Source organism: Phaenicophaeus curvirostris, chromosome 25, assembly GCF_032191515.1.
Source record: "Phaenicophaeus curvirostris isolate KB17595 chromosome 25, BPBGC_Pcur_1.0, whole genome shotgun sequence".
NCBI lineage: Eukaryota > Metazoa > Chordata > Aves > Cuculiformes > Cuculidae > Phaenicophaeus > Phaenicophaeus curvirostris.
The window spans coordinates 122,928-136,962 of NC_091416.1; the positions used below are offsets into that span (position 1 = coordinate 122,928).

The 14,035-nt window shown below is 45.4% G+C and overlaps 1 protein-coding gene across 2 annotated transcripts in view; it reads right to left on the minus strand.

Moving 5' to 3' along the window:
* Positions 1–4,078: 4,078 nt before the first annotated feature.
* Positions 4,079–14,035, minus strand: part of ARHGEF12 (Rho guanine nucleotide exchange factor 12) — an 84,083-nt gene continuing 74,126 nt past the window's right edge. For both annotated transcript variants that reach the window (XM_069876279.1, XM_069876278.1), the window contains 7 exons: positions 13,756–13,845; positions 13,527–13,603; positions 12,920–13,147; positions 9,972–10,451; positions 7,150–7,463; positions 6,286–6,358; positions 4,079–5,709 (listed from right to left, as the gene is read on the minus strand). In XM_069876279.1, the coding sequence (XP_069732380.1) occupies positions 5,699–5,709; positions 6,286–6,358; positions 7,150–7,463; positions 9,972–10,451; positions 12,920–13,147; positions 13,527–13,603; positions 13,756–13,845 (1,273 nt within the window). In that variant the 3' untranslated portion in view covers positions 4,079–5,698. The remainder of the gene's footprint in view (positions 5,710–6,285; positions 6,359–7,149; positions 7,464–9,971; positions 10,452–12,919; positions 13,148–13,526; positions 13,604–13,755; positions 13,846–14,035) is intronic.

Genomic DNA, 14,035 nt, shown 5'->3' on the forward strand with positions numbered 1-14,035 from the left:
TGAGCCACCCCATAATCAAAGAAGACAAAGCCCCTCTCCTCACACCAGGCTCGGAGCCAGGCATTAATCAAATTCTTCTTCCTGGCTTCCCGCTCCTCTCTATTTAGCCTTGGGATGGAGCAGAATACTGTTTGTGCCCTAGAGCCCTCCATCATTTTCCCAATGGCCCTGAAGTCATTCTTGATGGTTTTGGTCTTTTTGTTTATTAGATCGTCGTTACCAGTTTGGACTATCAGAGGATAGTAGTCTGTCTCGTGGACCAGGGAAGGAAGTTTTCTAGCTACCTCCTTCACTGATGCACCTGGTAAGCAGCAGACCTCTCTGTGGAGCGGGTCCGGTCTGCAAATGGGTCCCTCTGTTCCTTTTAGGAGGGAGTCCCCTACAACAATCACCCTCCTCTTCTTCTTGATGGAGGATGTTTTTATCTTTGTCTGAGGATGGTGCGGCCTAGGGAAGGATTCTAGGCTGTGGGAACCATCATCCTCATCCTCAGGCTTGGATTCCACCTGCAGCACCTGGTACTTGTTCACCAGGGGGACCTGGGGTTTTGGTGTCTGGGTGAGGGGAGCAGGTTTCTTTCGTCTGGCAGGAACTTGCTGCCACTCCCCATCTCTTGTTCCCTCAACCTTGCAGTTTGCAGGTGAATGGTGTTGGGACACACCAGCTCCAGCAGGCTGCTGAGTTAGTGAGAGGGCCCTGCTCTACTGGTCTATCTACCTCTCACACTCCCTGATGGTCCTCAGCCTCTTTACTTCCTCCCTTAACTCCTCCACCATGTGAAGGAGTTCCCCCACTCGAGTGCAACTTTCACAAGTGGAGCCAGTAACAGAGGCACGAGCTGGTGTGGGAGGGGGCACTGCCTGCAGCCCAGGGTCTGGGTAGCTGCATGCACCCACTGTGGCTCCGTCTGGGTGGCAGCATCCACCCTGCCTGCTGCAGCACACGGAGCAGCTTTAATCTTCTGCTGGGTGGCCACCATCGTCCTCCGTGTCTTCTGTCTAGTCTCTAGGTCCTCTCTGCGCCCTGCCCACTCGAACTGCCGCTCAAACTGCCCCACTCCTCTTCACGGTGCTCCCAGGGAACTGTTTAAACCTCCCGCGGCAGCCGCGGGACCCCCCCCTCCCGTCAGGCCCCGCGCGGGACCCGCGTGTGGGGGCTGTCAGGACCCCCGCCTGGGTTTTTCTGGGATTTTCCCGGCTCTGGGAAGCTCCCACCGCCTCAAAAAGTCCACCCCACCACAGAACTCGCCGTCCTGCTGCCAGGGGCTGCCGAAGAAGCAGTGTACCAACTGAAAGCTTCTTCTGTTTCAATTGGCAGTTTGTCCTGCCAAACGCGTCAGGCAATTAAAGCAAAACAACCCCCCAAAAAATCCGGTAGACAAAGCTTATTTCCTTTAAGCTTATTTAATTATATTTGAAACGCTTAAATTTTCTATTTCCCAGAGCCTGAAAACAGATTTTTTTTTCTTTTAAGTGACCAATATTTAATTCCAGAAACATACAACCTTATCATCTAAGTCATAAAAGAGCTATTTTACAAACATACATCTGGATAATTAGAACAATAAAGTCTTTTTAGACATTCAAACATGATCAGTAAAAATACAGGACTATTAATAAAGATTTTTGTGTGTTTTTTTAAAGAATACTTCCAGATTTTTTTTTCTTCTCTTTAAAGTAAACCTCTGTTAAGAGTACATGATTGTATGTTGTACAAAGAAAATAAAAATATTCTAGCATGAAGAGAGCTCCACAAGACTTAATTCAAAGTAAAACAGCAGTGTTTTGGCTGCAGTATCCCTTTTGCAGTACATCTGCTTGTCAGTTGGCACCTTTGGGGGAAGGGGAGGGAATTAAGGGATTTCTTTGGGGAATGGAGGGAGAAAACAAGACCAGATACCATCAAGCACTGAGATTATAATCAAGGGTCGCCTGCTGGAGCATCAGACCCCTCTTCTAATAACAGGGACAGCATCTGTAAATAAGAATAGCCAAGTTTTATGAGAACACTGAAAGAGGCTGTTGGAAAGCTGGCCAAACCCACCCAGGCTTCTTAGCTCTTGAGGTTTACATGCTTTATCCTTCTTTCTGATATCACCTACAGGATGATAAAGATATCTCCTTTCCCTACAGCCAAGGTTCAAGAAATCAGAGTGATTGAACACCTTCTTAGCATTTGTTCTTCCATGCTACGGGAGAAGGGAATTCCTCTCCCCAGAAAGTTCACATCTGACTTCTCTGCTTGTCCCTCAACACCATCCCATAACAGCAGAAGAGAAATCACTCCTCAGAAGGATATGAAAGAATGGTTGCTATACCACATCTTTGCTCCCAAGACAAGAAACCCTTGCTCATCTTGTATTTGGGGAAGAAAAAAAAAAACCCACAATGTGGAGTTGGACAAATCGCCGTCCAGAACATTGCCCTGCTCCGCTATCCCACCTGCATAAGGGAACGCACAATAAATCCATCACTAACCAGGGCAAATTATAATGCTTCCTTCCAGTGGAAATGGGAATTTAAAGTTAATTTTATGGCTTAAAGGGTGGGAAAAAAAGTGAGAAACCTGAATAGTGCATCTGAACTGCAGCTCCTTCCACCCAGCTATATGGCCTGAGGGCTACCCTACAGCAGATGAGCTACAGGGGAAAGAGGAAACCTCCCTGATTTTAGGTCACTGCTCTCGGAAGATGATGGATCCCTGACCTCACCAGTATTTTTCTAGAGGAGTAATGCCCAATTTGAGGATCACCAATGTAGCATAAGGCAAGCTGAAACAGAACAACAGGACAGAGCCCATACATTCCCCATAAAAATGGGTTGAAATGGTTGGTTGTCTTTACCATTCCTTAAAGCTCTTTGTAAATATCTGCTCTGGAGACTTTCCATCTCATCCAACACAAAGGCTTCTCTGCCATCATCCTCAGCCCGGTAAGAAGCATCGATGTTTCCCCTCATACCTGTTGGGAGATGACAGGGACAGCACCACACCTGAATTCCTAGTGGATTATGTCCCAGGTAGCACTAGGGGACGGTGGGGAAAACCCCCCCACGGCAGCTCCTGAGGCAGAAATGTAAGGATTACACTGCATTGCTAACTTCTGCACTGGTGCTACATCGATTAGAGATGAAACAACAGAGTGGTGGATGAAAAGGTGAGAGGCAGCAGGGACAGATTTCTCCCCACGGCGCACCTCAACAGCCGTATGGTTCTTTTGCAGTGTGTTTCTCAACATAAACCTTGAAATTCATGAAACTTGAGGAAAACCAGAGAACCAAGGAATTTGTCTACGGTCACAAAGAATGAGCATTAAGCAACCAGGCCTTCAAAGGTTTCATCTCTCCTGGTCTTCCAGCAAACTCCTGGAAAGCCTGACTAAGCTCTACTAGAGCTCTGTGGTAATTTTTTGTCAACCAAGGAAGCCAGCTGGAAAGCTTCTCAACAGCTAAGGTCGTAACTGCTCCTCTTTCTGGAGTGTGTAGACTCAGGCAAACTTCATGCCAACAGAAGAAGGGGAGCTGGGAGGAAAACAAGGGTTCTTTTAAGGGGAAAGGGGCCTTAAACATCAAGTCTGCCTATAGCCCAGGCCTCTTTCTGGTAGGATCAACTAGAAGATGCCACATCAGCATGAGGCAGTTACAGTTTTGGGGTTTACCAGAGGAAGTGCAGAAGTTTGTAACCAAAGGAATCATCTTGGCTGAAGGTGAGGAGGGGAGATCCCACCCACTAAGAACAGAAGTGCTAGGCTAACACTGACAGTAGGCTTATACTGGTGCAACAGGACAGGCCTTAGTGGGTCCCAAGGAAGAGGAAGCTCCTGCCAGCCTGGAAGAGAACGCTCGGGCTTGTGTTGGCAGTGCAAAGCTCTGCTGGTGAAAAATGACATTCTGTGCAACTGGCTCTTAAAATGAGAGAAACTGCCCCGCTCCGTAAGGGTGGATGGCTCCAACTTTAACATCAGCCCCAAATCATCCCCGCTCAGCCTCTGTCAATCCTTACGTGGACCTATCCCTTGGGTGTTTCTAACAGAAGGACCAAGAACTGGTTATTTCCTTCCTAAGGAGACAAAGGACAGATGTGATTTCTTGCCAGCTGCTCAAGAGAAAACATTTGTTTCAGAGGAGCAGGGAGTGTGATCTTTATGTTGACCCAAGACACATTCTCAGCACTTCATGGTGCACACAGTGACACACACAACTCTACAGCAGTTCTGATGGGTTGAGGGGATTCACAGGTTTGGCACAGCGTTCAGTTTGGGTTCATTAAATACTTCAAAACTTGGGAAGAGGGTGCAAAAAAAGGCTGCCTGACACACCTGCCACTAGCAGCTGCATTCACGATGTCCGTGACACCAAGGATAGCCTGATCCACCCTGTGCGGTGCAGGACTGCTTGTCCCAGGGCCAACTTCAGAGCAGACGCACAGACAGCTTAGACTGTCCAACATCAGCGCTGCTGGCAGCCCTATAGTTACCATCTTGTTCCCAGACTGGAAAGAATTCCAACAGCAAAACCCATTAGAACAGGCTAAAGAAAGTCCTAGAGAGCTGTTTCAGGCTTTGTTTTGCACATATGTTTCAGTGAGAACACATTGGCACAAATCAGGTTTGTTATAAAAAAAAGAAACCAGACAATCCAACCCTACACCCCAAAAACCTCCGAACCCACCCCAAGCCCTCAGCAAGACATACTTTCAGGTACTGAAACGTACTGGCCCTATAATCAGCAGTACCTGTGGCTAACTCCCATGGCAGCCCTTATTCTTTCAGTAGTGAATCAAGGGCAGCTCTGCCCCATGTCTTTGAAACACTTCTGGGTTTGCATTTTTTTCTTTTTTTTTTTTGATCCAGAGAAGAGTTACAAAAGTGCTGCAGGTCGAAATATTTTTATCACTTTACAACCAAGACTATCATCAAAGCCAACAAAGTCAAGAAAAAATTAAACCTATCTTTCTCTTCTCCTAGTCTGATCCTACACATCAAAGAAGATCCCTAACAGGAGAGAGGAGAAGGGAATTTGCCTGTCTCAAGTGCCTGGCTATTTAGTGCATGGAGAAGTCTCGTTAGACACGTGGTGACGTGTTTCCCATGCAATTCTCAAATACAGATAGTTCCAGTCACAAGCCATCCTAACACCTTCATAAGCAGCTCTTCGTGTGGCAGTTTGATCACCAACAGGGAGGGCAGAGTCCAGTCTAGTGAAGACTTGCACATAGGCACACCCTCTCCCCTCAGCCCTGACCTTTGGTTCAGGAGCCGTGGCATGCAGGGTGTACTGTATGCAGAGGGCTAGGACTGTCGCTACCCAATTAAAATACAACAAAAAAAAAAAGGCATATTAAAAAAATTAAAATGTGCTTTTGATACACGGAATGAAGTCAAATAAATACATTGATTTTTTTTTTAAATGTCTAAATACATTTTTATATCCTACACCCAAAGCTCTGTACATTTGGTTTGGTTTTTCTGTTCTGAACATTGAATTTCTGGTAGCAAGGAGAGGAGGAGAATAAAACAGACTCCCTCACTGACAAGATAGTGCAGATGCCCCACAGGAAAAGCACCCCATGCCCACTTTGCTAGAGTATGGGTCACATTTGGATGGTCCAAGCCCTCTCGTCTCAGAGTCCACAAAGGAAGACAGCGGGTGCTGCGTCCTGATATGCTTCATCCAATCTTCAGCCACTCCTGCAAACACGACTAGCTTTTGTCTGAAAGAGGAAAACAAAAGGGGGTTGAGAAAGGGTGCAAGGAGAAATTTATGTCTACCGTTTCTGCTAGCAGTTCTAGCTGAGAAAGCATCTCACACTCATTTAACCTTAAGACCTTTTTAGTAACTCCAGCAATTACATCTCTAAGATGCCTAAGGCAAATTTAAAAGACTATGGTAACCACTTCCCACAGCCATCAGAGACCCTGCAGAGAAAGGAAAGACAGATTGTAATAATTCTACACATTCAACAACCTTCCTTTGGGACTTTACTTCAATTTATCCTTCTTTGAAAGAGAAGATGGACATCCTGAGATGCAGGTCTTTGGCAGGTAGGGGTGAGACAGGTTGCAAACAACCTTTTCAGAGGAAAGAAAGAGCTCCTTTGCACACGTGAATCTCAGTGGATTCTACTGACCTTTCCTGGAATTAGCACGGTCTCAGCCCTGTGAGAGCTGCTGAAGCAGGTGAAACCTTTTGTGTGCGTGTGAGAAACATTAATAATTGACTTTGTGCTCTTTGTTTAATGTCTGAAGCTAATGTGGTATCTGTTACCAATTACAGTCTGGTTGCGTACCTGAGTGCTCTCCCGTGGAGGCTGATCCAGCCAGCCCTTGGCGTCGGAGAATTATGTAGTCCTCCTCCACCTCCTAAAAAACAACAACAAAAAAGCCTCAAACCTCATTTATCTCTTTCTCTGTTTGCCAAGTGAACAACGAGGACTTCAAATGGGAAAGGAGAAGTTCCATCACAGGAGTGGACGGGAATCACCCATGTTGCTACAAGTGACCCACAATGGATCTCAACTCCTTATCAGCATCTTTATCAGGCCTTCCATCGGCATGCAATGTTCCACTTTATTTTAAGGTTTCAGTTAAGTTAAAGGCTGGCTACTGAGTTAACATGTTGGGATGTCTCATACCTCAAGATGCCATAAACCTCCTACAGCAAGGGCCATTATGGACAAAGAATTTTCATCACGAATAAAAAATCAGTTTGAATATAGTGAGGGTAAAAACCTTGTTATTGGTCTACTGCAGCTTAGCACCTTCATTTGACATTAGCAGCAGTGTGCAACAGATTTGATCAGTCTTTTCACGTCAGGAATTGATCTTCTTTAGGTCAGTGGTCCCTTCAAAACTCCGTTGTTGCAGAATGGCATCGGTTTTGTCCCATTCCTCAGGACTCTCTCCAAATTCAAATCAAAGTGATAGACACACCCGCTAGCTCTAGCAGAACTATTTGCTTCTCATAACCCACAGCTTAACGCAAGCAAAACAGCACCAAGTTTCTGCTTCAAAAAGCTTCCAGAGATGAGAACCAAAGACAAAAAAAAGGCATGGCTGCCTTTCTTCACCCTCAAAATTACTTTCAAGCTCTTCTCTAAAACAAAACCAAAGAATATGAAAACGTTGATGCTGCAAATAGAAACCCAATGTACCTTTAACTTTTCAAGGTCATCCTCTATCTTCTGAATATACTGCATCACCTGCCGGCGTGACTCCAGAGAGAAGTGAGGGCTTGCTCCCAAGGAGCAGGACTCTTCCAATCCCCCCCAGCGTGAGGCCATCATCTCCTCAGCAAATGGGGAGCCTCCTCCATCCGACTGGGTGTCCCGCGGGGAAAGTGGCTGCTGCTGTGCAGAGTCCAAAGAGGTGAGGCCACCAGCAGTGCACTGGAGAACTAGAGATGATACCTCCTCATCTGTGGAGCTCTCCTGCACTGTTCCATATCCATCAAGGATCAAATAATTTCCTGACAAGAGAACAGCTTTTTACTAACACCTCCTGCTCAATAATCACCGAGAACCACTGAACTGCAGGCATTTTAAGCAGACTTTAAGAAACATAAGTGGCGAGAGGCCTCATCTCCTGAGACATTTTTAAATGGATAAAAAAAACCCCAAACATTTATGAACATAACACAGCATGGTGATTCTAACAGACCGGACTGGCTTGGTTCTGAATTAGGCTTCAGAGATGATAGCTGGTTCTTGGACAGCAATTTGAGAATTACATTATTAGATGAGCTAATTGCCTTCCCTCATAGAATCATTGAATGGTTTGGGTTGGAAGGGACCTCAAAGCCCATCCAGTCCACCCTGCTGCCATGGGCAGGGACACCTCCCACTGGATCAGGGTGATCAAAGCCCCATCCAACTTGACCTTTAACACCTCCAGGGATGGTGCAGCCACCACTGCTCTGGGCAACCTGGGCCCACTGTCATTGTGAAGAATTTCTTCCCAATGTCTAATCTAAATCCTCCCCCTCCCAGTTTAAAGCCATTCCCCCTCATCCTACCCCTGCACTCCCTGATCAAGAGCCCCTCCCCAGCTTTCCTGGATCCTCTTTCAGCACTGGAAGCTGTTCCAAGTTCTCCCCAGAGCCTTCTCATCCCCAGGCTGAATAACGCCAACTCTCTCAGCCTGTCCTCACAGCAGAGGTGCTCCAGCCCTTGGATCATCCAGAATCTGTTTCTATTATAATGTCTGAAAACCCTGCACTTACACTAATGGTACCCGCAAATCAGCCTGCTAAGATTTCTTACCTCTGCTAACCAGCTACGGTACCGAGTATGCTTTTAGATCGATTACCTTTAAAAGTGCTCTTGCTGATGGCACGTTAAAAAGATAAAGCAATTCTAGATATAAAGGCTTTCACAACCTGCACCTCACTATAGGGTTATACTAAATAATTTCTTTACAATATTACAGCAAAGCCAGCATGTGGAGGTAAAACTGAGTAAAACAGGCCATTCAAATTTTGATGTCCCTGCACAGCGACGAAAGTGAACAGTGTAAAAGGTGACAAGTAAATTAGATGCTTCAAGTTGCTGGTGCGGTTTTAATAATTTAAAATGTCACACTAATGCAGGGAAAGAGAGATTATTTTCAATATGTAGTTGGAAGGCAGCATTCAAACAGTCACAAATTGGTTTATTCACATTGACAGAATCCAATTTTTAAATAAAAGCATAAGCATGGATAAGAGATTTCAGGACTAACAGTCACATAGAACCCACATACTAATAGCTTCTCCTGCTAGAAAATGCACATGAGATAAAACTCAGATTCTGTGTTAAATTTCACACAGTGTCACCATGTTTGGGATTGGAACTGGATGAGCTCTAAGGTGCTTTCCAGCCCAAACCATTCTGTGATTACACTTTCATGGTCTTAACATACTTTGTGTTTGGAAAGCGCTCACGGCTGCTGTCCTCGAGCTGGTTTCCTGCAGCTTTAATAGCTCTACACCCTCCTCAGAGGCTAGAATAGGTCTACTTTGAGATGCTGCTCAGGTAACTGCCAAATATAGTGTATGTAGTAATAATAACAGAGGTAACAAAACCAATAAGCTTTTAAGAGCTTCACACTGGGATGAGGTCGCAGGAGACAATTAACAGTGCAGAGCTAAATGGTAAGTTTCTTTTCGAAGCTTGATCAGAGAAGCCAACACAGGATCTACAAAAGATTTTAAGTCATGGGGGCTGGGTGTGTAGAGACTAAGGAAGCACTTTGCCTTCAGGGAAAACATCTTCCCTACAGGTCCCAGCAGTCAGTCGAGAGATAAAGCGATCCAATGGCAACTGCAATGAAGAATTTGCATTGTGCCCATGCCTATATAATTACAGTCTGTCACAGCATTTCAGCTTCTCCTTTCATAAGGGAGAGAATTCATTAGGTCCATGTTTGCACAGCCCTTTTCAGGGCTAAATGACTGTCAAGGACAGAGTTAATTTTAGGTGTCCTATACCATACAAGCAAGAGAGGAAGACTGAGATGGGCTGAGAGAGTTGGGGTTGTTCAGTGTGGCGAAGAGAAGGCTGTGGGGAGACCTTAGAGCAGCTTCCAGTACCGAAATGGGATCCAGGAAAGCTGGGGAGGGGCTCTTGAACAGGGAGTGCAGGGACAGGATGAGGAGGAACAGTTTTGAGCTGAAAGAAGTAAGATTGAAATGAAATCTTAGAAGGAATTCTTTACCATGAGGGTGGGGAGGCCCTGGAACGGGGCTGCCCAGCGGTGGCTGCTCCATCCCTGGAGGTATTCAAGGCCAGGTTGGATGGGGCTTGGAGCAACCTGATCCAGTGGGAGGTGTCCCTGGATGGAACTGGATGGTCTTCAATGTCCCTTCTAACCCAAACCACTCCATGATTCTAAAACATACTAGGATTTTCTTTAGCATCTTCTATTTAAAACTGAACTCAAGCCTCTAGTACCGAATCTGGACAGACTATCGTGTAATGCATGAATGAAATTCGCTCACCTGAGATCCGTATTTGCACATCCTCTTCCTCCTTCCTTTCCATCAGTTCATTTTCAGATGGATTTTCATCACTGTGAGCTTCTCGAGCATCAAAAAAATGCTCCCCACTTTCATCAGCACCCACCCCTTCCAGCTCCGTGGCTGAGATCTCCAGATTCATACTCATGTGGTCTATTGCTGAGCTACTACTTGACCTGGTCTCTCTCCCCACCAGCTGCACGGCATCCCCTGGAGCTGGCGATTCAGCCGAAGTCCGGAGGTCATAACTAGCCATGGACTCATTAGTTCGCGGAAGCATTCTGTCTGTTCCAGGCTGGTGAAATTTGTTATTGTTAGAGTGCTGTAGTCCAGGCTCACTCCCACTCTCCGTTTGGGCTTCTTGAGATATGGTCCTAAACCTGGGAAAGCGCTGACGCTCTTCAAGGCTTCCCTTCTCAGAAAAGCCAAGCTGCTGTACCAACAATTGTTTCAGCAAGCCCACTGCAAAGAGAAACAACGGTCACAAGGCTTCACAGACCATAACCTCCCTAACAGTGATTATACTAGACAGAAAGGTCACCCTTTCCTAGCAGCCTGTCCTCCCATCGCTCTTGGTAGGAAAAACAAGGATGAAAATAAACATATAAGGTCTGAAGCCTTACTCTATGTTTCACCTTACATGTGAGAGCAAATGTGTCACTGTAAGCTCCATTTTGCTTGGGGAAAAGCAGAGAAATCATTAACTGAAAATACCCAGCAAGCGAGAAGGAGTGCAGGTGAGTGCCCACGTTTCACCCATGCCCTCAAGTGAACTAAAAATTATGGCCACAGTAGGGGATTCTCACCTGAGAACCAAACATATTGGGAATATTGCAAGCAACTGTGACAGATTCAAAAATTAAAGACATTTTTCCTAAAATTTAATAAAAATTTATGCTTGTTTGAACTTCAATTCACATTCCTTTAGCTCTGAAATTATCCCAACCAAGCGTTTCATAATAAAGGCACATTGCTCAAAATAAAAATCTCAGAATCATAGAATCACCAGGTTAGAAAAGACCTCTTGGATCATCGAGTCCAACCATTCCTATCAAATACTAAACCATGCCCCTGAGCACCTCATCTGCCCGTCTTTTAAACACCTCCAGGGACAGTGACTCAACCACCTACCTGGGCAGCCTCTGCCAGTGCCCGATGACCCTTTCTGTGAAAAATTTCTTTCTGATATCTAACCTGGACCTCCCCTGGTACAGCTTGAGGCCATTCCCCCTTGTCCTGTCCCCTGTCACTTGGGAGAAGAGGCCAGCACCCTCCTCTCTACAACCTCCTTTCAGGTAGTTGTAGAGAGCAATGAGGTCTCCCCTCAGCCTCCTCTTCTCCAGGCTAAACAACCCCAGCTCCCTCAGCGGCTCCTCGTAAAACTTGATCTTTGGCCCCCTCACCAGCTTCGTGGCTCTTCTAATAAATAGGATTCTGTCAAGAACTCTGTTCATTTTCACTATGTAATGCTCATGTAACACCCAAGATAAGCTATGATTTCCTACAACAGAACAGTCACTCAGATAAGTGGAAGGCTCTGATCTGAACAGGAGTGACCCGCTGTTGCTGTTACAGGGTTGCTCCTTCCAGTCTGAGTGGTCACAAAATGCTAGGGCTGTACTAATTCAGAATTAGAAAAGGACTTTGGATCCCATAAGAAAGAGAATAAATGCATCAGAAAGAGCCAAGATTGAAGAAAACTGTCATTTCTTGTACAGAGATGGAAGAAGGACCTGGCCAAGGATAGGAATGCTTTGCGTTTTGGTAAAAGCAAACAACCCTTAGAGAAGCAATACGATTATTCCCTCCACGTGCAACCCAGGGATTTGTGTCCATTTTGAAGTTGCCAGGAAGAGATACATAAATTAATGAATTAATCAAAATTTTAGGAAGTTACATTTAGGAATTGCGCTGCTAGAGCTGATAAAGTAGGTTGCATAGCCCTAAAAGGTTGCATATATCCTCTAAAAGGAGGAAAAACGGTGATAAAAATAAATACATAAGGTCTGAAGCCTCTGAAAAGCCTCTAAAAGGAGGTATCCCAGAGGCAGTGATTTAAAACCTTCCCTAAATAATGTGACAGAATAATCTGTCCATCAGGAAAAATTATTTTCCACACACACAAGTACTGATCTGATGAAATCCAACCACCTCCCAAGTCCTCAGAAAATCCAAACCTAGACTTTCACAGAATCACAGAATAACCAGGTTGGAAGAGACCCACCGGATCACCGAGTCCAACCGTTCCTACCAAACACTAAACCATATCCCTCAGCACCTCGTCCACCCGTGCCTTAAACACCTCCAGGGAAGGTGACTCAACCACCTCCCTGGGCAGCCTGGGTCCTCCCTGCGGCCCTTTTTGTAGATGGGCACAACATCAGCCAGCCTCCAGTCCAGTGGGAAGCACTTTGACAAGCATATATCCAATATACGTCACAAATATCCAATCCCGTTTACAGGATTTTACCAAAAAAAAAAAGGCAAAATCATGTTCTGCACCTCATGCAGCCTCTCCTGTTCTGCTCCAGTGCCACGAAGATCCATCCACAGACTAATTGCATTGCCTTCAAAAACTGCTGACTAGGAACGGCACCGTGCAGCACTGCACAAAGCTCTGCAGTATGGCTTAGTCATCATGGACAAGAAGTTACGACTCATTACTACCATCATTTTGTATGTAGAAATCCCACAGGAAAACAATTTAATCCCTATATCAAAACAAAAGGCCAGTAGATGAATTCAGAGCTTGGAATTCTTTGCTGTCAGATCCATTTTGCTTTGCCATGCTGTGATCTACAGCACAGACAGAATTGATATTTAATAGAAATGGGCTTTAAATTTTATTTTAGCTCCTTGATTTAGATGGTGGACCTAATAACTTCCATGTCAAAATCACATCCCACCAGACACATCGCCCGGATACTTACAGTTCCTTAATGCATCCAATGCCCACTGTCCTTCTGATACCGAGGGTAAGCCGGTGGCTGTGTGCTCATAGCATGCAGAAGAATCTTTCAGCGTCAGGTCTGCCTGCTGCACTTTGTCAAACTGTCCTTCTGACACAAGAAGACTTTCCACCTTGGACTTCTCAGACACAATGGGTGAAGACAACTGAGCACTGAGTATTAAGGGAGGTTCGAGGCCCAAATCTTTATCTAGGAAACAGAAATCATACATTCAGGTTCAACAACCCTGTCAAATGCGAGGATAAACCGCAGGAACTTCTGCTTCATACAGAAATCTCTGAAAACACTAAAAAATACAGTTCTTCAGTGTGGACTTGGTAAATGGCCAATTCTTCCGAGGGGTTGGGTTGGGCTGGGAGGGGAAGAATCTTTCCCAGTAATTTATAAATCAGACAGAAATAGCAGGAACTATGTTACCGAGAGGTTCAGAATCACTTCTTTACACGGCTCGTAAAGAAATCATTCTTTGCCAGAAAAACTTCAAAGCTAACAAAAGATGCCCAAGCCACAAGGAATTGGCTCCATACATCAAATCTACAGGTACCATTTTCCCAGACCACTGTCTCACCTGGACTTTGTAGACTACTGGCAGGAATGTCATGCTGCTCTTTGAGCTTCTGCTGCTCCTCTTCTTCACGCTCTTCTCTGTGGGGAGGAGAAAACGAACACATTCTGTTAGGCGAGTATCTCTGAATTACTGCATGAGAACCAGTGCTCGGGCTGGCAATCCTTGAGCAGAAGAAGGGGAAGTAGAAAAAGAGAGACCAGTCTTTCCTCCTCCGGTTACTTTGACTTACTCGCCAGGTCCTGACTGCGGCAATGGAATCACTCTTCTAGCGCTCCCCATTTTTACAGTCCCTGCCATCTGAGCTATAAGATCCTGCCACCTGCAGTAGAAACATCAAATAAAAACATGCAAGGCACAAAACATAATGAATTTACTATTTAACACCTCTTAAATCCAGCTAATATTAAACCTGCATTTCTTATCAAGAGAAGCATCTCTTTAAAATTGTTATATTCAATGCAATATCTTGCAGCCACAAGTGAGGCAGCACAGCACAGCACTCAACCTCC